The sequence below is a fragment of the Stenella coeruleoalba genome, assembly GCF_951394435.1.
Source record: "Stenella coeruleoalba genome assembly, chromosome: 14".
Lineage (NCBI taxonomy): Eukaryota > Metazoa > Chordata > Mammalia > Artiodactyla > Delphinidae > Stenella > Stenella coeruleoalba.
Window position 1 is genome coordinate 27150865 of NC_137160.1, and position 25386 is coordinate 27176250.

Below are 25386 nucleotides of genomic sequence, written 5' to 3' on the forward strand. Positions count from 1 at the left end.
TCCTACTGCTCCCCTCTGTTCTTGGTGGGATGTATTCAGGACACACAGACCGGCCTCCTGTAGGCTCTCCCACCTCTGTGCACCCCCTCTGCTCCCACCATGCTCTTCTCCTCTCCTCCACCCTCTCCACACTCTTCCCAGCTTTCATGGCCCAGGGCAAAGCCACCTCCTCCAGGAAGGCCTCCCTGAACACTCCAGATCATGGTGACCTCTCTTTCCTCTGACCTACAGCACTCACCTTCTGTCCCAGGCACCCCAACCTCTACAGACATGGATGCTTGGGGCCTTAAGGATCATCAGGTCCAGAGGTGCTCAAAGTGTGCTCCAAGAAACCCTGGCAGTCCCCGAGACCCCTTCATGGGGTTTACGAGGTCAAAATGAATTTCATAATAATACTATCATGTTATTTGCTTTTTCACTCTCATTCTCTCACAAGTGAGCAGTGGAATTTTCTAGAAACTACATGACATGTGATTCTGCCACATTTGAGAGCAGAAGAAGACTTGAGAACACAGCCATCTTCTATTAAGCCAGGCATGAAAAAGATTTGTACATATGTATTTTTAAAAAGTCACTCTTTTCACTGATTTAGATGCAAAAAATACGGTTATTTTTTGAAAAACATATTATTGGTGTTAACATATACCTTTGCTATTGTTATTTTTAAATGAATTAATAAGTTTTTAAATTTCTGTTTTAATTTCTAATAGGGTAAGTATCAAGAGTCATAACCCACATAAACAGGAGCTTGCTGTAATCCTCAGTAACTTTTAAGAGTGTAAAAAGGGTCCTGAGACAAAAATGTTTGAGAACCACTTAACTTGTACAGCTCCTTCTCTTAACAGTTGAGGCTCAGAGAGGTGAAGTGACTTGCCCAGGATCCCACAGCTAGTTCAGCCCCATTTGATTAGTATTGTCTCATTTTACTCTGCACTTGTTTCATAGCTGGTCTCTCCAACCAGACTGTGGGCTCTCTGAGGGCAGGGCTGACCCAGCCCTGTCCTGAGGTATCCCTTAGGGACCTCCAATGTTAGAATCTGGTGACCATGAAGTTTGAGGGGACGTGAGGGGTCCCCTAGTCTAGTCTCCCACAGCATTGAAAAGTCCACTGTGAGCATCCTAGCCCACCACTTACCCAGCTCCTGGCCAGTTACCTGGGCGATATGACAGGGACACACACTAACAACAGAGAGAACCCGTGTCAGGTTAAGGCAGCGCTCACTGCCCGAAACAAATGCCTCTAAGTGGAGCAAAATCTGCCTCCTACGCAGAGACTCATTTGGTGACTGACTGCTGGCCAAGCCTGGCAGGGTAGAAGCCAGGGGTCCAGCGCTGGGCCCTGCCCCCGCCCCGCCCCGCCCAGCCCCTGCCCAGGTAGCACACACACCTGGGGTGCGAGAGGAGCCTGCGGTGCTGAGCTTCCAGGAGCTGCTGCTGCAGGAGGTATTGCTGGTGCAGGGCCTGAGGTAGGAAGGAGGGACCTGTGACGTCCTGGAACTGCAGGGTGGGCAGCGGGGTCAGCGACTGATGCAGGGCGCCGCTGTGCTGGTGGGCCGGGGCCATGTGGGCGCTGAGGCCCGGCTGCGACTGCACCGGGTGGGCCAGGGGGAAGTCGGGAGCGAGCTGCTGCGGCTGGGGGGGGCCCAGATGGAAGTGGCGGCAGGAGGTAGCGTGAGGATGCTGAGACCTTTGAAATGGGGCACCTGGAGAAGCAATGACAAAGACTCCATGAGGACCAGCCCTGCTCCCCTCTCCCACAGACCCCATCTCCCCCTACCCCCAACCTGTAGCTGGCGAAACTCAAGACCTTCATTAGAACACAACAGTGTCATCACTTTTGTATACAAATGGTCAGCGGTGCTCCCTAGTAAAGGCTCTGTGCAGTATGTGTTGGAGAGTGGGGGGAGTATTTTGTTTAATAAATAGATAAGCATCCTCTTTTAAATGAACACACTTGTTAAAGGAATTTTAAGGTCCCTGGAGGCAGTTTGGCTTTCTTAAATTTCTCCCATGCAACCTTATTGATCCTACTACCTTTTTAAATCGATGCCCAGAGAACATTTAGTCCAGCCTAGTCAAGCTCTGAACTCTACTGAAGACTTGGCTAGCCAGGACCCAGCCGACAGGGAGCCCAAATTTCCAAAGAGAAAACAACCAGAAGTTGTTTTCCATGCAATTTTAAGAAAAATAAAAAATCTAATCCCACAAAGTTTTTAAGTAAGAATGAAATAATTTGTTATAATATTATAATTTATTTAAACGCAAAGATTTCCAGCAATAAGCTGGGCTCAACGCTGCATTTAATCTAGTCTCCACTACCTTCTAAATAACATTGACCTTGATGATGACAAAGCCTTACAAATTTTCCATAAGCAAAGATCCAGCTCTCGGCGTTGGAGTCCTTTAATAAGGAAGGAAGTGAACTTGGCACCTCAGGAAGCTTTACAGAGGCTTCCTGCTAAACACGACAGGTTCAACATATATCTGCTCCTTCCCAAACCCCACTGAAATGAGAGCAAAGGCATAAAGAGAAAATAAACAGACAAGGACAGAGAGAACAGGAGAGGTGACATCAGCAGGCAACAAATGTCAACAGATTTTTGGAAGGTAGAAAGCAGATGGAGCAATTAGCAGAGCTGAGGAATTGGAAACCAAGCGCCTAATGAAGGCGCAGTCAACGAGAAGCGGACAGATCTTGCCACACGTGCTGGAAGGGTCAGGACAACTCCTGTGGTGGCAGGAGAGATGGCGGCGCTGAGAACAGGGAGGCTGGTGGCCAGTCTCTATGAGGAGCAGTTCTGCCCAGGGCATCTCCCCTCTCCCATGCAGGGCAGTGACTGCCGCTCCCTCGCCCTGGCATTTTGCAGGGAAACTGAGCCAGAAAGGCTCCAGTAGAGGAGGACAGGGGTGCAGCACCATGCTCAAACGGGGGGGTTAAGCGAAAGTCTTATACATGGAACTCTGGAAACCCCTGCTCCCTTCTGCCTCTTGGTTCAGAGGGTGCTGCCACTCAGGTGCCCCTCCCCTGCAACCCCACAGCCCCAGGTTGGAAACTGGCCCCAGAAATAGCTCTACAGTTCCTTCTGGTTGGGAGTACCCCGTAAAATGGTTGAGTCCCCCGCTGGCGACTCCATAATAAAGCCCATAAGTTGAAAGGTCCATATCGATACACACACACAGAGATTCTGGAAGTTACTAGTGATCTACTCTTCAATATGAGCAGACAGCCAAGGATGCCCAGTCCCTTGAGGAAGATTACAAAGAGAGAAAGATTACAAAGAGAGAAAGATTACAAAGAGAGAAAGAATATACTAAATTAAAATAAAATAAAATAAGATTACAAAGAGAGATTACAAAGAGAGATTACAAAGAGAGATTACAAAGAGAGAAAGAATATACTAAATTAAAATAAAATAAAATAAGATTACAAAGAGAGATTACAAAGAGAGATTACAAAGAGAGAAAGATTACAAAGAGAGAAAGAATATACTAAATTAAAATAAAATAAAATAAACTCAGAGAAACAGAAGTCATGCAAGGATCCGAAAAAAATAAACTTCAAAACACTTGAATTAATATCCTTAGAAAAATGATGTCGGGTCCATGAGACAACAACAAGCTCCTTTAAAAGGAGCAATGAAAAAACAAGAGAGCTCTTGGAAATTAAAAATATAAGAGGTGAAATCTGAAATTCAGCAGAAGGGTTGGAAGATAACGCTGGGGAGATTTCCCAGGAAGCAGAACAAGAAAACAAGGAGTTGAGGAAAAAGATACCCGCGTTGAAGGATGCAGTCAGAAGATTCCACAGTTTTCTAGTAAGAGAGAAAGAATGGAGAAAATTGTGGAAAAAAATTATTTAAAGTATTTCCCAGAACTGACGGTCAGCTTCTGGATAGAAAAGGCCCTCTGAGTGCCCAGCAAAATGGGGGGAGGGGGGAGAAGAACCACACACCAAGGCATCTCCCTGGGAAATGTCCAAGCAGTGGGGCAGAGAGATGATTCTGACACCTTCCAGAGAGAAAGCAAACTGGTCCCATTCGAAGGGTCTGGGAGCAGGATAGCACCAGATTTTTCAAGGGCAACATTGGAAGCTTGAAAACAGTAGAGCAACTGCTTTCAAGGTGCCGAAGGGGTGTCGGGGGAAGATGTTCAATCTAGAATTCTGTGCCCAGCCAAACTATTAATCAAGCGTGAGAGTAGAATAACGTCATTTTCAACCATGGAGGGTCTCAAAATAATTAATCTTCTCACACCCTTTCTCAAAGAACTACTGATGCAAACCAAAAGAAAGGAGCAAAGAAACAGGGGGTGACACCTGGAAGCGGGGGCTTTCCCAAGCACATGGCTGTACAGGGCCTCCAGCAATCATTTCAAGGCGGGGAGGAGGGAGGGCGCTCTGAGGGGTAGCTGGGGGTGGATCAAAAATATAACATTACCGTCAGATTTGGCCACATGAAAATAGTATTTGAAGGAATTTTCCAATTTTGTAGAGCATTTGGTAAGAATTTGTAAAAATGTCCCAGAAAGCAGACAATTATTACCTCTAGGAAGAGAAAAAATTGTTCAGAAAGTGTAATTGTTACATACTACTTGGTTCAGCAGTGAACAGTATTTATATATTAATAACACAAGCATTAATAAACTATTTTAGAACAGAAAAGGACATTTCTTCCATAAGAAGAAGAAAATAGACAATGTCAAAATTGAAAAATCAACAAAGAGCAGTAAAAGAATTTATTTAGAAATTTACTTAGTAATTTATATATTTCAGGAAGTAAATACTCGAAGAAGAGTTGGAAATGTTGAGCTTCTAGTGGTGGGACTAGGGTGGGGAGGGCAAGGGGCAGACAATTGCTGTTTTACTAAATGTGTCTTATATTGGAGCTATCTGACTTTGTAAATGACATGCAGGCCATTGATAGATTTTTTTAATCTTTTAAAAATAAATATTTGCAAAACAAAATGGAAATAAAATGCATTTCTGGCTCACTGCAAGTGAGCCAGAAAAGAATGATCTAGAACCTTAATTCCCACCAGCATTCCAGATCAGTAGGGCCTCCTCTGCCTGGTGAATTCTGGCTTCCATGAGTCCAGGGGCTGTAGCCTGAGCAAGCAGGCTCTGGATTCCCCCTTCTCCCTCACCACCATCTATCATACCGTAAAAAAAGGAGGAGAAGGTCCACGTGACCAAACGAAGGAGGACAAGAAGGGAAAGGAGAGCTGTCGAAAGCTACCAAAGTGAAAGACAGGCATGACTGCAGAAGAAGGGAAGGGGGTTTATAAAAAAAGGATACTGTAAAGACTCCTATCCAACACTGCCTATTAAATTACAATGTGAGCCACATATGTAATTGTAAATTTTCTAGTAGCCACCTTTAAAGAAGTAAAAAGAGACAGGTGAATTTAATTTTAATAGTATATGTTATATAACTCAGTATATCCAAAATATTGTTTCAACATGTACTCAATATAAAAAAATTATTGAGATATTTTACACTGGGCTTTTTTTCATATTAAGTCTTCAAAATCCAGTGTACATCTGGCACTTACAACACACCTTAGTTCGGATGGCCACTTGTGGTTAGCGGCTTCCGTGTTGGACAATGCAGCCCAAAAGAAAAAGACCAACTCCGTACATAGAGCAAAGAATCTTAGGCAAGTTTGCTAACTGGTCTGCCTTCAGAGGGGGCGTCCCCACTGCTTACTGGTGAGATGCACACCCCTTAGCCTGATCCTCAAGCTCCATGCCCCTGATCTCCACCGCCCAAGCCCTCCCCGACATCAGATCTCCAGACACTCCAGCACATTCCCACCGCGGGGCCATTGCTCATGCTGGTTGCTGCCTTCCCTGTCTTTAAAGGTCATCTCTCAGCAACTCAAAAAATGCCTCCCCTGCCTGCCAGCCCCCAGGGACGCCTTCCTCCTCTGCATTCCTGTAGAAGGCCCTGTCACTACCACTCATTTGGCACCTGGCAGTAGCTACCTTGAGCTGCTTCTTCACACTCACCGCCCCCAGCTGGCTGAGCTTCCTGTCTTGCTGTTTCTGGATCCCCACGCACCTCCCTGGAGCTGGCACTCAGTAAATACCTGGTTGGCTGACTGCTGGAGGGACTGAGGGAAAAGCAGTGGCTCCAGGCGACTGACGCACTGGGGCTGGTTGAAGGCCAGCTGATTTGAAATCGAGAGGGAAAGAGAGTGGCAAGTAGGCCCGGGTGAGCTCAAGGTTTTAAAGCTGCAGTGCACAGGGACTGAGCAGGCAGAGCAGGCCAGCGTCCTCCCCCTCGGGGGCTGGTGGAGCCTCTCCGACCACCAGGAGCAGCAGCTGCCTCCCTCCCACAAGCCCCTCCTGCCAGGAGGGCGCCCACCCTGTGAGGGAGGCCCTTCCGGTTTCTATGGAGGTCCATTAGGGAGAGGACCGACCACCACCCTGGAGAGGTTTCCACTCTCCTGGAACCTGTGCCCTCCAACTGATGCACTGGGCAGTGAGAGCAGCTGCCCTCTCTCCTGGATGGGCAGCAAGAGAAAAGTGAACAAAAGTGTCTATATGTCTCATAGTATTTCAGGCAATTTCTACCTGCAAAAGTCCTTTGACTTCTGTTCTGGGACTTTGTGCCCCCTCTCCCCTGTCATCTCCATCCCCAGAGGGTTCTCAGTCTCATCAGCTCTGCTCAGAAGGACATTAAAGGCAGGAGACATCCATTCTGGGGCCCCTGACTCACCCCAACCCTGTGTGCTGTAGGGTCTGTGAAAGTAGCAGCTGCTGTGTTCGGTCTCTAAGACCAGAGGAGTGAAGTTCTTAGGGTAGACTAGTCGGGCCCATGACAAGCCAGTGACCAGTGACAGCTGAGTAACACAGCCCAAAATGCCCTCATCGACAAACAACCTACAATTTTTCCCATTAGAGTTACTCCTTTGGGTTAAAAAAATAATCTCCAGGTGTCCTTGAATATATTATCCATTTGTCTTATTTCCCCAGGACTGAAATGCCATCAATTGGAGGATTCATCATGAACTAAATAACATTGTTAGGGAGTGAGGAGAAAGAGGGGTTACATTTTTTAAAAAAAAAAAACACCACATTAAAGAAACACAGCGAGTGTAAGACACAAATTAGTTTCAGAAATGTGTAGAAAAACATGTGCACCTTAGAATTCTGGAGATTGATGCTATAGGACCCCCCTGAGAGCTAGCTGGGAGCACCTTCAAGCAGGAGTGCTCCCCTGGGGCCTAAGCAAGGCAGGGCTGGGGCAGGGGGAGGCCACTGTGCTGGGGCTTGCCTGATGGCCACCTGGCACACGCAGGTGCTCCACAAGAGCTGGTGGCTGATTCGTGCCTCATGGGCAGGGAGCCAAAGCGGCTGGCAGCTGGAGAGGGGGCGGAACAGCAGAAACCACACAGCCCCATGAGGAAGGGAAGGTAAAAGAGAAACGGAGGACGTGGGGGCCAAAGGCTGTGGGCAAGGTGGGTGGAGAGGACAGTGACAGAGGTCTCGAGTCTCTGGAAGGTTCATGGACACTCATCTGGTAAATGACAGAGCAGAGATTTGAACTGAGGTCTTTCCTGAAAGCCAATTGTCAATGAGAGGGAGGGGCAGAGCCAGGGAACTAGAAGGCTTGATAAAGTGAGGGGCCCTGCTGAGGAGGAGAGCAGGGCAGAAACGGGGCCTGGACACCCAGAGGACACGCTGGGCTGGTCCAGGTTTCCTGGGGACAATGGGGATGGAGACAAGGGGGCCAGAGGAGCCTCAGAGCTGGGCCTGGGTGGGAGCTGAGAAGAGCCAGGCCAACAAGTCAGAAAGCCAGAAATGTCGGTGGAGACAGCAGATCCATGTGGCCTGATAGGCTTCTCAGGAGCAGGCAGCATCCTGAGCTGGAGGAATATTCTAGCTGTATTCTAATCTGCACCAACTTGGTCACCTCAGGGTAACGTGGCTTTCATCCTTCAGACTCCAGGGCTGAGAGGCAATGCCTTCAAACCCTCAGGTGAAGAGGGAAGGAGAAGAGTAGGCAGTGCTGGGGGCAAGGACCAGGGGAGGCCTGCCTCCCACCCCAGTGCCCCAGGATAACTGCCTCCTGCCAGCAGGGGCCTCAGGGACAAGGTTGCACACCCACGGGCCAACCAGGCCGAACGTCCCCCATTCCTCCCAGGGATGCAGGACCCTGGGAGAATAGGATGGGAACCAAACCTTCCCGCATTTCCAGGGAAGCTGGCAGGTCCCGTCCTCCCCAGGCCAGTTCCCAGGTGTCAGATTCCCACTGTCCTCAGGTCACTGACCCACATCACTCTCCCTTAGAGGTGGGGGCAGAACAGGAGGGCGGGGCCCACAGCAGTGTCACAAAGGAGGGGAGGGCCAAAGACAGTCCCTCCCAAAGGCCCCCCCCCCGGGATGGAGGGCAGCCAGCCAGCAGGGACAGGAGGCTGATACCTGTCTCTGCTGAGCACTTCCTTGAAGCTGGGCTGGAGTCAGAGTCTACTCCTCTCTGAAAAGCCAGCTCTCAAGCAGCAAAGAAAACCAGCTTTTTGAAAGCAGATTTCTGCCCACAAGAGGCCAGGGAGGAAGGCCTCTGCTACCAAAGAGGCTTTCAGAGCCAGGCAGAGTCACCCGGCGTAAGGGCTCCGTCTTAGAGGCCTGGGTGCTTCCCCTCGCTGTCAGACCAGGCGGGACACTGGACTTGTCTGGGCCTCAGTTTCCGAGACCGTGACCCACAATGATGCACCTGGTGCTACACACCTGCTAACATCTCTCCGCTGAAGCGGCCACAGGCATCTCCTGGCCTGGCCTCTCCTCTTGCTCGCGGGGAAGCCAAGTAAGAAGAATAGGAAGACCTTGCGCACTGAGTGCTGTGACTGCCCCCGGAGTCCCCCAGCAGGCCAGGCCAGACCCAGGTCTCCTGCCCCACCTCCTGTTGGGACAAGCCTGTGTGTTCTGTCCCATGTCCAGCACCGGAACTGAGCCCAAAGCAGGGAGAGGCAGAGTAGACCAGTGCTGAACTTCTAAATCCATCTTCCAATGGCTGCCACATCATCCTAAAGCCAGTTCTGAGTGTTCCATCCCTTGCAAACACCCCTTCTGGCCTGTCTCTCTCTCACTGCTCCCTGTGACCTTCCCTCTCACCTCTCCTGGACTCCCAGGGGTCTTACCTGCCCCCTGGCCCCATACCCTACCTCCCAGGGCTGTTGCATTCTGTCCATCCTCGACCACCCAGGGCAGGTGTTAACTCTGCGATGGAATCTCCCAGTGGATGAAACTCTTCTCTCCATCAGATTTGTGGCATTTGCCTATTATACTTGGCATTTTATTTCTGGACAAATTTTATCTCCAATAATCAGCTGTAAAGTGAGTGATTTCAGGACAAATACCATGCAGTAAATGTCCTTTGTTCTTAGAAGGATTAAGGAAACTTCCAAGAATGGAGGGAGAGAGAATGCAAGAAAGTGAGAGAATGGAAGAGAGAAGGAAAGAGAAAGAGGCGGGGAGGCGCGAAGAAGAGAGGGAGGAAAGGATGAAGGAAGGAAAAAAGACCTTCGTTATCTTAGAAAAGTTAAGTATTAGGTTATTAGCTAGCAAGGAAATGCAGTTCTTCATGGAATCATTGAATATTCAAGCTAAATGAGGCTAAGAGATCATACAGCCTTTGATCTACAGGATGAGAACCCCGAGGAGGCTGGAAAATGGGGGGTGGCTTGTCCGAGGTCTTCCAGGTCGTTATGGCTGAGTTGGGACTGGAGTCCAGGCCTCCTGAGTTCCAGTGCAGTGTGCTCCACCCTGTGCTGCATTTCAGAGTCCCCCTGCCCAGCGCCCAGCTCCTCATATGCCCACACCCATCCACACATGCTACCCCAGAGAGGAACCTGCCTGCCCAGGCCCTGGTGGCCCCACCTCCCCTCACCATGCCCATCCCCATCCCAAGCTCCCCCAGGAGGAAGCCTTTCCTTCCTAGTAACCATGAGATAACGAGGGACCAGCTGCTGGTGCCCATGGGGAAGCAGTCTGAATCTCTGCTGTGAGAGATGCTGGGAAATGGCCGTGGTGACTGACATCACGTAGGTTCAGCCCAGTCCACATTGACCAGCAGCCCCAGGCCTCTTCCCTGGCCTAAGAAAATGCCAAGTACAAGCCCCAACTTTAATGGAGTAGACCAAGGTCTTTCCAGCACAGTTGGGTGCTCCTGTCACAGGCAACTCCTGCAGGGTCCCTGGAAGTCCTGTGAAAAGCTTTAGGTCCTACAATTCATAGGGTTTAACTGATAAAGAGGGAGGGAGGAGAATTCTGGGGTCTTGGCACAAATTCTGGGCACCTTGTGTTAACATGGACAGGGATGAAGTGGAGTCTGGTGAGGAGACCAGGGTTGGGAGGGGACTTGAGTTGTCTAAGAGGAGGAATAACTGAAGAATCTGGGTGTTGAGAAGCAAAGAGGAGACTCGGGGTCAGGTAATAGCTGCAGGCAAAGGGATTAGCTCTTTCTAGTAGATCTGGGTCAACATAAGGAAGACATTTCTTAGAATTCACTTTGTCCTCCAAAGTTCCTCATCACTGGTCGTGTCCATGCAGAGGCTGGCTAGCTGCCAGCAGAGAAGTGTGAACACTGGAGGGGAGATGGCCTGGAGCACCTCCAGGGTCCCTTCTGTGCCCGCCATGAGATGATGCAAATTCACTGCAACATCTACCCGCTGCCTGAGCATAGTTAGGCCAAACTGGTCTTTGAAAGCACAGAAAAGCTTGTCTGGGTGATGGAGAAAGGAGGAAGGAACATGGCGGCAAGCAGAGAGCACACCCGAGTACTCAGGGCCCAAGCCTGCAGATGCAAGGAGGAGAAGAAACCCACAGGCAGGTGTCCAAAGAGAGACTCCTTCTTCTACTCCACATGGCCCCAGGAGCCTCTGTCTGCACTGATACAGCTCAGAACTTTGTTTCTTGCATATTCTGAGCCTCCCAGTAGCCCCCACCAACTTCTCCAGTGTTCAAGTTTCATGTTGCAAGTTTCATGGGACACGTTCAAGTTTCATGTTGCTAGGTAATGCATCCTTTGTGAACCACTCAGATGCAGGACGGTTGGAGAGGTGATACAGAAGAGAAGGAGGAGGGGGCAAATTGTGGGATGTCTGAATGGCAGGACCAGGGCTGGGGTGTACCACGTGAGCTAACTACTTGAGTGCGACCCAGAGGAATCAGAGACGAAGAATGTGGAAAGTGGGTCATCCGCCCAGACCCCCGCTTCCTAGACTGCTCTTTCTGGCTCTTTTCCTCACTCCAGGTAAATCGAATTAACCTCTTTTGCTCCAGTTGACCACCCCAAAGAAGCCTATTCCCTGGCTCAGTTTCTTGGCTGCCAGAGGTCTGCTTTCCTCCCTCTGCATAGTTTGGTTCCCTGACCAATGGGAACAAACGGCCTAGAAAGGAAGTGATATGACCAGAGGGATTCTTTACAGCCACTTTGTGAATGCTTCCCCAGGGCCAGCCTTTGATCTCTAATGAAAAGCTCAGCTTCTTCCGAGGAACTGAATTCCTGGCTCTCAAAGCACTGTTGGGAGGGAACTTGCCATCCTAAGGAAGCCTACTTGCTCATGGGCATGAGACAATTAAACAGCAAACTTCCAGCAAGCAGCAAAGGACCAGTTCTCCAGTTGTGGTTGCAAACCAGGGTTAAGGGAAGGGAGCCCAGGAGCGGGAGGTCAGCTAGAGACAGGATGCAATTACGGAAGAGGAAAGCGCCTGTAGGCAATGGGACCGTCTTCTGTGCATCTTCCATCCCAGAAAATCCTTTTTTCTATCTAATGCCAAGGAGCTCAATGAAAACATTTCCACTATAGTCATAAAAGGGCATTTTGTAGAAGGTATCTATGGTCAGAAGACCTCACCCCATGAGGGCAGGACCTGGCTCTATCTCATGCACCTGTATTCCTAGTGCTTGGCACAGATCTTAATACGTAGTAAGAACTCATGGAAGGAAGGAAGGAAGGAAGGAAGGAAGGGGGGAGGGAGGGAGGGTGGGAGAGAAGGAGGGAAATGAACTGTTGAACATGTAGGAAGTAGCATCTTGCTAAAAGCCTTGGGAGTGTGCAAAACAGCTGGCTCCCAGCATTTCAGCACTGGGGGGTTTCATGGTAGCAGAGGAACAAATGTGACTCAAGGAAATAAAGTGTAACGCAGAAAGACTGATGTGGGAGACGCTGCAGACAGAAAGACTAGGAATTCTTTCAACGAGTCTAGGGATCCAGTTGCAAATCCAACGTGGACTGGGGTGGCCCAGCATACCAGGTGGTCAGTGTGAATTACAACCAACGGACCCAGAAGAAGAAGTACTTTCAAACCCAGAACAGAAAGCCTCCTGCCATTCCTGGCCAAGGAAGGAGGGGTCTGCACTGTTGACGGCACTGGTTAGCTTTCTTGTAAGCCATATGTACTTCATCCTAGGTCATGAGTTTAGATAATCTTCTAATATTCTTGATAACGACTCAAGTAAATTTAAAAAAAAAAAAAAAACAAGCCTCAACAACTTTCAAGAAGTGTCAGGGCGGCTACCTTGGCCCGTCTCACATTAGCATTGCCTGGTGTCCAAAACAGGCAGACCAAGTTCAGAAAGCCACTTCGACTAGGGCTCTGTTGAGATTTGCAGCACACAGGTTACACCCACACGAAGGCCCAGCCCTAGGAATACTGTGGGCAGGACTGAGGGTAACATCATTCCTCGGCCTCCCGCTTCCCCAAGGAGGGTTCTGTTCCTCTGACTCCGTGTTCTCCCATGCCTCCTCCGCCCTGCTGCCAGCCTGGCTCTCAGGGCCCACTCACTGTGATGGGCAATGACAGACGTGCAACGATGGCTTCCCCCAGGAGCAGTTGTGTTTTAGCAAGGTCACATCATGAAGTCCTGATGGTGGGATTTCAGATGGCAGCCGGTGAGTCTAGGCACAGGGTGTGGGGAGCTCCTGGCCTCCCCATGCCCTGAAATTAAATTCCACCAGCGGGTGGGGTGAACCTGCTTTCAGAGGGAGCCAGAGGCAATTAAATTAGATTCCCAACTGTTACTGCCCATGGGCACCTCGGTCTGGCACCCTGGGATGCAGTGTGTGTGTGTGTGTGTGTGTGTGTGTGTGTGTGTGTGTGCGCGTGTGTGTGTGTGTGTGCATGTGTGACAGGGGCGGGGGGGGAGGAGGGAGTGAGGGAGGATGTTGATTGCAATATATGAGAGAGGAGAAAGGAAGGCAGGAGGGTGGCTGTAGGAGAGAACAGGAAGGGGGACGTCTAAAGGGAGAGAAGGAAGAGAGAGGAGTGCGGGAGGGAGACGATGCCTGGAAAAGACCACGCTGTCACCATCTCAGAACTAGCAGGCCCCAGATGCCTAAAACAGCAAAGGCCCTTCTCGGATCACCTCAGGGCACTCTGTTGGCCCTGGCTTGGTGATGGCATCTGCTTCCACCAGCATGACCGTCCCCCACCCCAGGCAGGCCATGTCTGGCTGTGCCCATGTCCACTCGGCTCATCGCCTGGTGTCCTGCGTAGGTATCATCCCAGGCCAATGTCCCTTTGGCCAGGTCCCCCCAGTTGGACCAAGAGTCCCCACAGGCCAAGACTGTGCCTCAGGAGAGCTGCTGAGGCGCTTCACTTCCTAGCTCTTCACTGAGCTTGCTGATATGCAAAATGAGTGCATAGTGGCTCACCTGGCCACCTGACAGGGCGACTATACGATGCCAGCTGTGAAAGTGTCTTACAGAGGACAAGCGCTTCTCACCCTGCACTGGGCTGGCTGCAGAGAACAGGCTCAGGGAAGACCTACTTCTTCCAAGACCTCCCTCTCCCCCTCAAGCCCCAGACACAGTCTACAGTGAAATGGTAGGCAGAGGACAGTGGCCAGGGCACCCAGCAACCAACCACCACCCGAGACCTCCCTGTCAACGGAAGCACCCTGGCTGGCCTCCTGCTCCTGGGGTGAACTTAGGACACGAGAGATAGTCATGGGCCAGTAATAACATTCCCACTGGAGGTAAAAATTCTCCAGGAAGGAGTCATTGCTTTGGATTAAGCGTTACTCTCTCTCACTCCTGCTTTTAAGATACAAACGTCCGCAAGAGGGTAGCACATTAAGTCCTTAATGTTGGGTGTGGATGAACTTGCAAGGCTTTCTCTCTGTCCAGAAAGAATGGAAAAATCATGGAGATGCTGAATGAGGTGGCATGCCTGGGAGAGAAAGACTGACTTTATCTCCTTCACAGCTCTGCCCCTGCAGCCCTAAGGATGAAGACAGCCAGATAACAGGCCTTTTCTGGGTCTAATGCTGTCTGGCCACATGCATTTGATGGGCCAATTGCATTTGACTTTAAATTGACTTATCCACTCACCAAATATTTACTGCATGCCTATTACTTGCCAGGCACTGTTCTAATGCTGGGATTAGCTGTGAATAACAGTCAAAAATGTGTGCCCTCATGGGACTGTGATCTAGTCCTGCACTGCCCTGTGTGGTCACCATGGGAAATGTGGCTAGTCCAAATTGATAAAGGCTGTCAGTGTAAAATAAGCACCAGACTTCAAAGGTTTAGTACCAACAAAAACATGTAAAAAATACTAAAAACTTTGCAAATTACTTATATGTTGAAATGATAAGTTTGGGATATATTGAATTAAATAATGTATATTATTAAAATAAATTCCATACTTTTAAAAATGTAACTGTTAGAAAATTTTAAATTTTATATTTTTTACATTGTATTTCCACTGGACAGTGCTGGTCTAGACAGTAAGTAGCTATATAAGAAAATATGTCATTTATTGATGATGATAAGAGCTAAGGAGAAAACCAACAGGGAAGGAGGATGAGTAGGCGGGGGGTTAATTTTTAGATAGGATGGCCAGATGAGCCTTCACTGAGAAGGTGACTTTTCCATAAAGAGCTGAAGGAGCATGAAGATATCAGGAGAAGAGTTTTCCAGGCAGACAGAACTGCAAGTGCAAAGGTCCTGTGGTGACAGTGTGCCTGGCATTTTGAGGAACATCAGGAGGCCAGTGTGGTTGAAGCAGAGTGAGATAGGGGAGAGTGGTAGGAGTTTAGGTGAGATAAACATTGGGGGCTCAATAAATATTGAGATCATGCAGGACCTCACTGGCCATTATAGGATGTTGGCTTTTACTCTGAGTGAGATTAGAAGCCAAAGGAGGGTGTCTGAGCAGAGAAGTGAAAAAATTTGACTCCCTCTGGCCACCATATTGAGAACAGGCTACAGGGACAAAAGGGCAGAAGCAGAGACCAAGAAAGAAATGATTGTTCCTTGGACAAGGGTGGGAATGGGGCAGAGAGAAAAAGAGGCAGTCAGATGCAAAACATATGTCAAGGGTAGAGGTGACCAGATTTGGATGGATTGGACATGGAACATGAGAGACAGAGGACAAGGTCTCCAGATCTTTTGTCCTGAGCAACTAGAAGGATGGTGTGTTAACAGTTTGCAAAAGTGGCCCCAATCCTTCCCTCCTGGTATGCACATCCCTTGCAAGGTGACTTTGTAGCCCCTCCCACCAAGAGGCGGAATCTATTTCCCCACCTCTTGAATCTGGGCTTCACCGTATGACTGGACTGATTTTGACCAACGTAGTGGAAGTGGCATCATGCCAGTTCTGAGCCTGGTCCTCAAAAGACCTTGCCGTTTCCACTCTCATTCAGACTCCATATGACCAAGCCCAGGCTAACCCACTGGAGGATGAGCGACCATGTGAAGCTGAGATAAGTTCCCAGCTGAGGCCATCTCAGATCAGTCTGTCCCAGCTGATCGTAAAAATATAAGTGAACCCTGTAAGACCAAAAGAACTCCCAGCTGAGCCCAACCCAAATTATCAACCCACTAAACTGTGAGCTGAATAGATGGTTGTTGTCTTAAAGCCAAGCTTTGGAATGGTTATCATGCAGAAAAAATGCAAACTGATACAGATGCTGTTGCCATTTATTGAGGTGGAGACTCAATTTTTTATTATCCTGTGATTGTTTTGAATGTGAGTCTGGATACTTACAGGGCAAAAGCCTTGTCTTCTCTCCCTGCAACACTTAGAGCACCCTCAGGAAAGGGCTAGATGGAATCTGGGTGCTCAGTGCACACTTGGTGAATGAATGGATGAATGGATGGATGGATGGGTTCATTCGATAGATGACTTATTAATCGGCTCCCTCAGCACCAGCCAGGTCCCCGATTCACCCTTCTCCTGACAAAGCCAGAAGAGCTTTAAATGCCTCTCCTCCTCCCCACCACCCGCCTTCTACTCTGTCCAGAGTTTGCAGTTGAACCTCGATTTCCTAGAGCTTTCATCAGCGCTGGCAACAGAGAATTGAAACCCACAGAGCCGTGCGTTTCCTTGAGAACGTGAAGCACTGATTTTTAGCCTGTTTTGACCTCCCACACCCAGCCTTTTCCCAGATGCGCCAGCAAATAACAAATCAATTGCTTTGAGTTCTTCTTTCTCTCCACCCCCATGACATGTTAATTAGCAGGGGAAATGCCAACAGCAAAGTCAAAAGGGCTGAGGACAATCCCCAGCCCTGAGTAACCAGCTGGTACAGCACTGGGCGTCCTGACTTTCCACCCAGGGCTAGTGCCCTTTTCCAGGGCTTCAGGCACTGTTTTCTGCTTCCCCGCTTGTCTTTCCTCCACCCCAGGTGCTCCAGGTCCCTCAGGAACCCCACACGGGTGCCTCTGTGATGCTCCGTGTAATGTCAGTGCAGCATGTCACCTCTTACAAAGCATTTCCCAAATGCAGCCAGCCCCACATTTTAGAGATGAAGGAATTGAGGCTCAGAGGGTTAGGCAGACTCACCCCACATCATTTGGCCCAGCGCTGGGAGTTTGGAGCCTGGTTTTCTGATTCCAAACCTGTCTTTCTTTCACTGTCGGCACCATCAAAGTATGTTCTCAATAAAGGGCCAAATACACTGAGGAGCGGGGGAGGGGGGCTCCTTAGGCAAATTGCTGGTAATTTTAGGTTAGGTCTCCCATGGGCATTTAACCGATGTCAATCTCTGGCCGAGGTCATCCAGGCCTGGGGTGGGGGCACTTTGAAGAGACGCGGGGACTCTCCCAGGCCCTGAAACGGCACCAGCCTGCATCTCTGGGGCTCCAGTCCTCTGAAGCTGTCCTCCGAAGCTAGCGGGGTATCTAAGAGCCGAGAATAAAGGCCAGTCGCCAGGTTCTTCAGAGGCCTCGTGGGACTTGTAGCTCCGGTCAAGCCCTGATCCCATCCACAGTCCCCGTTTGTAAGGCTGTGGTGGATGAAATGAAGATGTTTATTGGAGGCAAGCTGGCCCCCACCAAACCTAACATGACCTCTCAAGAGACCCTCCCCAGCTACCAATGCACCTCTCCCTCTCCACCAGGGCAAGGGACTCCACGTGCTGGGTGCCCTTCCCGAGTCTGGCGGTGTGGGGTGGGGGCCGTGTGGGTGTTGAGTGTATGTGAGTGTACACATGTATCCACAACCTGCCCCATGGCCTGCTGGGATTACTCAGGCCTGCCTGTTGGCCGTGCCTACACACAGTCCAGGTTTACCAGGTCAATTATTTTTTGTTAAATACCTGCTCTATACCCAACACAATATGGAGGAGTGAAGTATTTTCCCTCAAGGGAAAGGCAAGTTGCATTTAAATGGGTCTTAATCACTCACTCGCTGTGTGGCCTTAGGCAAGTAGCCTAGCCTCTCTGAATCTCCACTTCCCAACCTTCAAAATGGGCATAAGGATATTGCCATCTCTACCTCCAGGATTGTCCTGGATTCATTTGAGATACGCTGGGGTAAAACACCTTGAAAATTGTATAAAGTGACTTACACACAATGAGACCTAGTATCAAAGATGTTACAACAAGCACGTAGATGGGAAGAACCGGAGGATGCTGTAACAGTTTGCATTACATTGTGTGGTTTAGATTTCAGCACATGTGCAGCAAAAGCAAATACTCAGATGGTTTCTGGAAGGATCCATGAGGCCTGGCAACGGTGATTCCCCAGGAGGAGAAACCTTGGGTGGCTGGGGGCAGAAGAGGTAGGGGAATGGGGTTTTATATGTTTGTATACATCATTTTGTGCCATTTGACCTTTGTACCACGTGCATATATTTTGTGGTTGTTAAAATACAGAGTAGTTTTAAAAATAAAATAATAAAAAATGTCCATATAGCAAAATAGGAAAGGTGGTCAATCTTCAAGGTTGTTCTGCCCCCCTTTCTCATCCTCCCCCCTCCTTCATCCCAGGTTCCCAGGACCTCCCACAACTGTCTCCCACTCCTCTCCCCAAATTTCAACTCTTTGTCTCTCCCCACTTAAAAGACAAGCAGGCTGAAGTGCAAAGAAAGTAAACACCTTGCTGTCACACCTCCCAGGTGGCAGGGCTAACTCAAGGTGGATTTGGGCTCAGTTCTGTAGAGCTTCTCTGCTCCACAGAGCGTCCACCACCCCCAATCTGAAACTATAACTCAGATCTGCTGAGAAAGCGTGGGGAGGCCCTATAGCGGTGAGTTCAGGCCTGTCTGACACCCACAGCAGGTGTACTCTGCGGTGGAAAGGGTCTTTCTAGGACCTCTCGGATGTCATCCCATATCTACTTCAGGATAAAGCTGGGTTCCTGTGAAGCTGCTTTACAAAAGGTGCTTGCGGTGTGAACTTGGGAATCAGGGCCGTTGGACAGGGTCAGGCAGCTGCCTTATTCTAATTCCACTCGGGAGAGAAGAGGCCTTGGCAGTCTTCCCAGCTTGCAACGTTTTAACCAAACAATTTTGAAAACTGAGTTCAAGACCTGTCACCCGAAGCCGCAAGCTTTAGCAGAGTGCCAAGGAGCCTAGCTCCCCCTGGCTAAGGTGGGAAGGCCAGGAACACCTTCAGCTTCTGAAAGAGAGGGAGGTATTGAACGTGAGACATCCCTCATTTGAAGCAGCCCAAGGCCTCAGGAACTCTGTGGGGAGTGGGGGAGTTGAGAATACTTGTCAGAGACACAGGGAGGACCTGCCAGTGACCTTGGCCAGGGGCTACACTTTGGGCTTCTGTGGCTTCATCTGTAACAGGGCACAGTGACACCTAGCCCGCAGGTGTGACGTCTGGAGCATGGAAGGCGTGCACTCCATGTTGGTTGCTGGCAGTGTCTCCACTTCCATGACAGCTCCTGCAGAGGTGGCCTGTCCTCCTCCGAGAGTGCGGGGTGGTCAGGCCCTTTGGCAATTGCCATTCCTGTCTGCCCTGCATGCCCTGGAGGGGGAACATTTCACAGCCAACATGTGTCTCAGAGACCCCGCAGCTGGGGGAGCTGGGGAGAGGAGCGCGGCGAACGAGAAGCTGCAGACAAACGAGGCAGCCTCCCGGGCAGCATGACTGAGCGCCGGCCTCCCGGGAGCCCTCTCCACACCCTGAGCTGCATGCAGGACAGGGCTCAGCTCCCAGAGGGAGGTTTGGCAGGAGGGTGCCTGCTCTCTGCTCTGACTCCCGCTGTCTTCAGAGCCTGACAGGCAGCTATGAGCTGCTCTGAGAGTCAAAGACAGTGGCAGACAGGCAGGGACATGTTTGCCAGCAAGCTTAGTGGTGAGTCTCTGAGGCTACCAGGCAACCAAGAGACCAGGGCTGCTGGCTTGTCTCCTGCCAGCTGAACAGTCAGCCCAGACCAGGATGTGTCTCCACAGCCCTGAGGCCCCTGGAGTCCACACTTTCCCCACCCAGGACACACGGGCATGGCAGGGTTCATGGACAGCTGCCCAGTGTGAGATCTGATTTTGAAGAATGGGGGTGGGCAGACTCAAGCTTGGGGGCAGGGACTGCGCTTTGATTCCCAAGGCTCTGAGATGAGATGAGCCGTTCTCTCCTGCTGAGCTTGAGATCTGCACTTGGGGAAGAGAGGGCGTTTAAAAATAGCATAACTGACTTGAATACCTCTGCTTCCTGCCTGCTGCAAGTCAGATCCAATTACTCTGCTGACAAGAGGCTTTTAGCCCAGGGAGCCTGGCATCCTGGATGCCACTCCAGGGTGCTGGACACCGTGGTGCCCTAGACCCTCCCCTCCCAAAGGGCATCCAAGGGTCCAGGAGAAAGGGACCAAGGAGAGGCAAAGGTCACATACACACATGGCCCAGCCCAAGGTCATCATAAGGGCACATCCAGTTACTTGATTGAATCTGGTTTCCTTGAACACCCTCCAACTTTTCTTCATATTGGGTGAACAGTCCTAAATATCTGACCCATGCCTGAGATTCCACCAGTAGAGCTCCACCCCTTCGGAATCCCTCACGAAGATACAAGTGACCCTCCCCGGGATAGGTACTTGCTCAGAGTTGAAGACACACATAGAATGTCAACTCCATGAGGCAAGACTTCCGTGGTCTAGTTCATTTCTGGCACACAGTCGGTACTTAACAAAGGTGTGTTGAAATGAATGGATCAGTAGCAAAGGGGATTTGGTAGGAAAATGCAAATGACTCCATGCAACCCCTCTTACTGCAAGGGTGAGAAATAATCAACTGACCCAGAAATACATGTCCTATTAATCGTGGCCGCATGGCATCACCTCATCAGCAAAGGCCTAATACAGGGGCCTCTAGGAAATGTGTCTCTTTCCTTTCTCCAGCCAATGTCACTACATCTTTCAAACTCACCCAGCCCAAAGCAACTTGCCAGTGACCGTGTTAAACCAGCAAATGCTAGAGCGGCGGCTCTCTCCTGCCAGGCCTCACCCCACCTCCTCCATGGAGCGGTCCTCTCCTTTCTACTCTGGTTCTCTCCCTTCCTTAAACTCTCAAAATTATTGGATGCTTGGGGAAGGCAAAGTAAGAAAGCTGCCACTAAGTAGGAGAGGAGGGTGCCTGAAACCATCAGGCATGTGTTGCATGTCTTGTCTATGACACTTGTCGCTTTCCACCCCATGTTTGTCACAAGGAGCCTTGTCTTAGCAACTTCCCCAGGGTAGAGGCAGGGTCTTGGTCAGCTGCCACCTACACACAGCCAGCACCTGGCACACAGTGGTGCCCAGGAGATGTTTAATTAATGAGTGTGTACAGAGGGGACCCCGGGGGGGCAGTCCTGTAAACATTACAAAGGCACATGTAGAAAATCAAGGGATTACTTGCTGACCACTTTTATCAGCCTGGACAATTGAAGAAAGGATACAGAAAGCGAGTTCACCATGTGCCACGTCAATGATGAAAACTGGGGGACAGTGGCACTTCCACTCTCTGGGTCTGTTTACACTTCCTCTGTGATGGATTTCCGCTTGTTTGTCTGTCAGGGAGGCCCTCCCTCGAGCTAAGCCCATGGACGGTTACTAGTGACAGCTTTGAGTGTTTCCAGGCAGGGCTCCAGGTCACAAGCAAGATCTAGGCCCCAGCACCTCCCTAGGGTAAAATTCCACCAAGAATCAGGAGTCTCGTGAAGCTAATGAACAATGATGTCGATCCTGAAGGCGGTATGCAGAACACTGGACTGTGAGTTTGCCCTTCAGTCTCACGGCCTAAGGGGCTCTGACCTTCACCATAACACACACAGCTGGCTGGCTGCCTCCTCGCCAACCTCCACCCTGGCTGTGGGGAGCCAGGTGTGTGGACACAGAAGTTAGCATGATGACAGTTGCTGGCATGTCACAGATGAGACATTGAGCACCTAGAACTCTCTCTCATTCAATCATTCTCATTCTCTCTCTTTCACTGGGACCAGCTGGAGAGCAGAAAAGCATGGTGCAAGGAGAGGAGCATGAAGCCAAGCCCAGCTAAGCATCTGGGGCCTTAAGAAGTGGAGCAGGAGCAGAGCAGGACCCTGACGTGTAATCTTAGAGGTGGAAGGTGTATTGGAGAGATCATCAAGACCTCCCCACCCCCACCCTCACCGAATCAGTGGTGGCAGGGCCCACACTTGGCAGTAGGGTTCTAATTCGGTGCAACCTCTGTGGAGAGTTCTCTGGCACTGGCCATGAAAATCACAAATGCACACCCCTTGTCAGCAGGCAACTCCACCTGGTATCCTACAGGTAAACACATACATATAAAGATATGTGCACCGTTTCTCATAAGAAGTGCAGAAGACTGAAACAACCAAATGTCCATCAATAGTGAACTGTGTGTTCAGGGAACATTGTACAGTCATGAGAAAGAATGACCATGATCTCCAGGATGCCTTGAAGTGAAGAAAGCAAAGACTCCGAAAGGCCCTCCAAATCCTTCATTTATAATTGGGAAGGCTAAGACGCAGGGTGAGGGATGAGTTGCAGAAAGCCACCCCTGGGCTACTAGAAGCAGTTCTGTGCTGGGACCCAGGCCACCTAATGCCCAGTACAGAAGTCCCACCACTGCACCACAATTTGCACCCTACTCAGATGTGGCCAGGAGTCCACAGCCTCTTAGCGCCCCCACCCTGATACTTAACGACCCAGAGTCAAACTAGTCTTTCTCTATGAAATCCAAACTTGTAGTGTCAGTGCTTGAGTACCTTCCCTCCTGTTCTGTCCTTGACTAAAGCAAGGAAGAGTGTGTCACCACTTTTCCCTGTAGATGTGCCCCAAACCTCAAAGCATCCTTTGATCCCCTGCCTTCCCGCCTTCTCAGAAGATGACACCAGTCAAAGAAGCTTGTTTATTCTAGATTGTGGTGGCTGCTTCCTAGAACACCATCCTGTTCGGTCAAAGTATCTCATATCAATGTGTCCTTTTTTCCCCCCTTAAGTGGAAGAAAACCTTGCAGGCTACCTTTTCTTTGGGGGCAGTGGAGCCGTCAACATTCTTTTTCTCAATCTCAAAGGCTTGTGGTTATAATGACGGCTCACATTTATATTGGACCCACTGTGTGCCAGGCACTATCAGATGCTTTACACATATTGACTCCTGTAATCCTCAGGACTCCATGGTGTAGCTACTGTTATTATCCCCTCTTACTCAGGGAGGAAACCTAGGTAGAGCAAGGGCACATAGCATGCCCACAGACAAACCTGAAGTAGGAAATGGCTCTGAGGGCATCTAGGCAGTAAGTAGAGAACTGAGACTTGAAACAGAAACCACAATTTGCAAAAAGGCCTGTGCAGTGACTCATAAAACAGTTAAATGGCACAGCACAGACTATCTAAGCTCAAATTCTTTTGACAGCAGCTCATTCACACCCATATGTTCCAAGATAAGACCACAGACAAACTGATCTGACAGCAGTTCCAAATAGGCTTGTGTGTTCTAAAGATATGACTTCTGACTGTTCCGGCAAGGCCCTAGTTTAGCAGCTCTGACCAAGACCGTGCTATAATTAGCCCCCAAACTCTATAAGCGCCCCTTCTTTAATGCCCCCTGTTGAGGTGCCCCGCAGTTTCCCACGGCGTGTGCCCGCCCTTGCTGCATCAGGCTGATACGACTGACTTTGTGTGGCCACGGGTATATTCTTGGTGGTCTTGGTTGGTGGGCTTTAATGGGATAGACCTGGAATTTGAAGCTAGGAAGTCGGTCTGTGTGCTGAGTGTTCCACTTCTATATGCGTTCTACGCTCCAGGCTGTCATTATAGATGCCAGTCACATTGGCCCAAGATCAGCTCTGGCTCTGGGTGGAAGGGAGGTTGGGCCAGGGATGGCAAGGCAAGGCTGCTCCTTGGCAGATCCCCCCTCCATCTCCTGCGGCCTCTTCACTGCTCCTTAAAGCAGACCTGAGACTCCTCCTGCCCACCTTCCCCTGAATCAGCAGCCTCTGTGGTAGCATCTTTGTCAGGCACCTCCATGGTTCCCTACTCCTTCCGGGGCAGATGCTACCCTTCACATCTGCCTCCAGCCTACTACCTCTGCCTGTCCAGCTACTTCCAGGCCTCCAGACATGCTGGAGCTTTCTCACCTCCAAACATCTCCCCAGGCTGTTTCCCCAATCTGAAATACAGCCCCTCCCCGAACAGCCATCTGCAAAGACTTCAAACCTCAGCCACAACCCCACCTCTTCCGGAAGGGCTTCTCTGCCCACCCCACTGGGCCTTCGCCACCCTGGATTCCTGAAGACACCATCAATCTCTGTGCTTCTCAGTAGGCAGGGCTCTCTCAAGCAGCCTGTGACATTTGTGATGACACAATACCTGTGATGTCACCCAACTTTCCCCCCCGCCCGCCCCCACCGCGTGGATCTTATCACTTCAAGCGGAATGTATGCTCCTTCTAGGCAGAAATTACCTGACATGCCTCAAGGCATCAAGCCCAGTGCCAGCTCCCAGCAAGTGCTTCCCTGCTCTTAATTTTAAAAATCCAACTATGAATAGCAGCTGTGATTCATTTTTTTTCCCCATGTAAGCCACGGCTAGAGCCGCAGGTCTGGAAATGGCATCTGCAATATAAGGGATTAACCTTCAACTTAAAAAACAAAACTAAACTAAACGAGACCTCATCTGCCCAGAGAGAATATCTAGAGGGAAGTGCCAACAGGTTAGGCATGTCCTGTTGAATAATGGGATTAGGAATGGTATTTCCCAAATTTATCGTTACATGATTTTATAACGAAGAAGGTCCTGTTGAATAATGGGATTAGGAATGGTATTTTCCAAATTTATCGTTACACGATTTTATAACGAAGAAATAAAGCCATATAATAATAATAAAGACAAATATGTGCTAAAGAGGAAGCACAGGTGAGCAAGAAAGAAAGAGCTAATCCCCACGCCAGCTGTCGGCCGCAGAGCTTGAGGGGGATGTCCGGAGACTGGCTTGGGGGGGGGGCTTGTACCTCCAAAGGGCTGGGTGGGTCTGCCACTGATGCCTGGGCCAGAGCTGGTCTCCCATTCTGTGGGGTGAAGGTCGCATGTGCCCTGGAAAGGGAGGCAGCAGCCCTTGTCACCGATCCCCGTACTTCAAACAGATCTCAAACACAGGGGAATTCGAGCAAATCAAAGGAAGCCCAACTGTATGCGGCAGGATGCGGTTTATAGTCCTCATGTCCCCCCAAGAGGTGGTAGAGGCAGGGGCAAAAGAAAAGTGCTAGAAGGTTTTAGATAACTCTTAAATAAGAGCTCCATAAATAGTCATTTTTAAAGGGAAACTAGGCTGTTCGGGAACAGAACGAGGATGATGTCAGGAAAGACAGCCCCGCTCTGCCTACCGTACCCCTGGGTGTCCCCATCAGCATCAGGATTCCAGGCTGGGCAAGCCAGCGCCTGGAGCTGTACAGGCCCGGGTGCCAGCCACGCCCTGCGCCAGGGAGGCAACTCCCGTGGGACAGGACGGGAGCATAAGGGCCCTGACATGTGACCTCATTGCCGAGCGGGGCCCTGTGGCCAACCTCAGAACTTGGGCGCACCTCTGATCCTTCTCGGTCACCCTTGTCAGCCAGGGCGCACTGAGAGCCCCCTGCCCCAGATCTTGGTGCTCTAGTCCCTAACCTGCCACCAAGGGCAGGGTGACCCAGGCAAGTCAGGCATCTCATGCTCACGACGAACTCTCAT

General features: G+C 50.1%; 1 protein-coding gene across 1 annotated transcript in view; it reads right to left on the reverse strand.

Moving 5' to 3' along the window:
* Positions 1–25386, reverse strand: part of ARK2C (arkadia (RNF111) C-terminal like ring finger ubiquitin ligase 2C) — a 104499-nt gene that overhangs the window by 15047 nt on the left and 64066 nt on the right. Inside the window, exon 2 of the mRNA XM_079943349.1 lies at positions 1388–1703. Coding sequence (XP_079799475.1) covers positions 1388–1703 — 316 coding nt within the window. The remainder of the gene's footprint in view (positions 1–1387; positions 1704–25386) is intronic.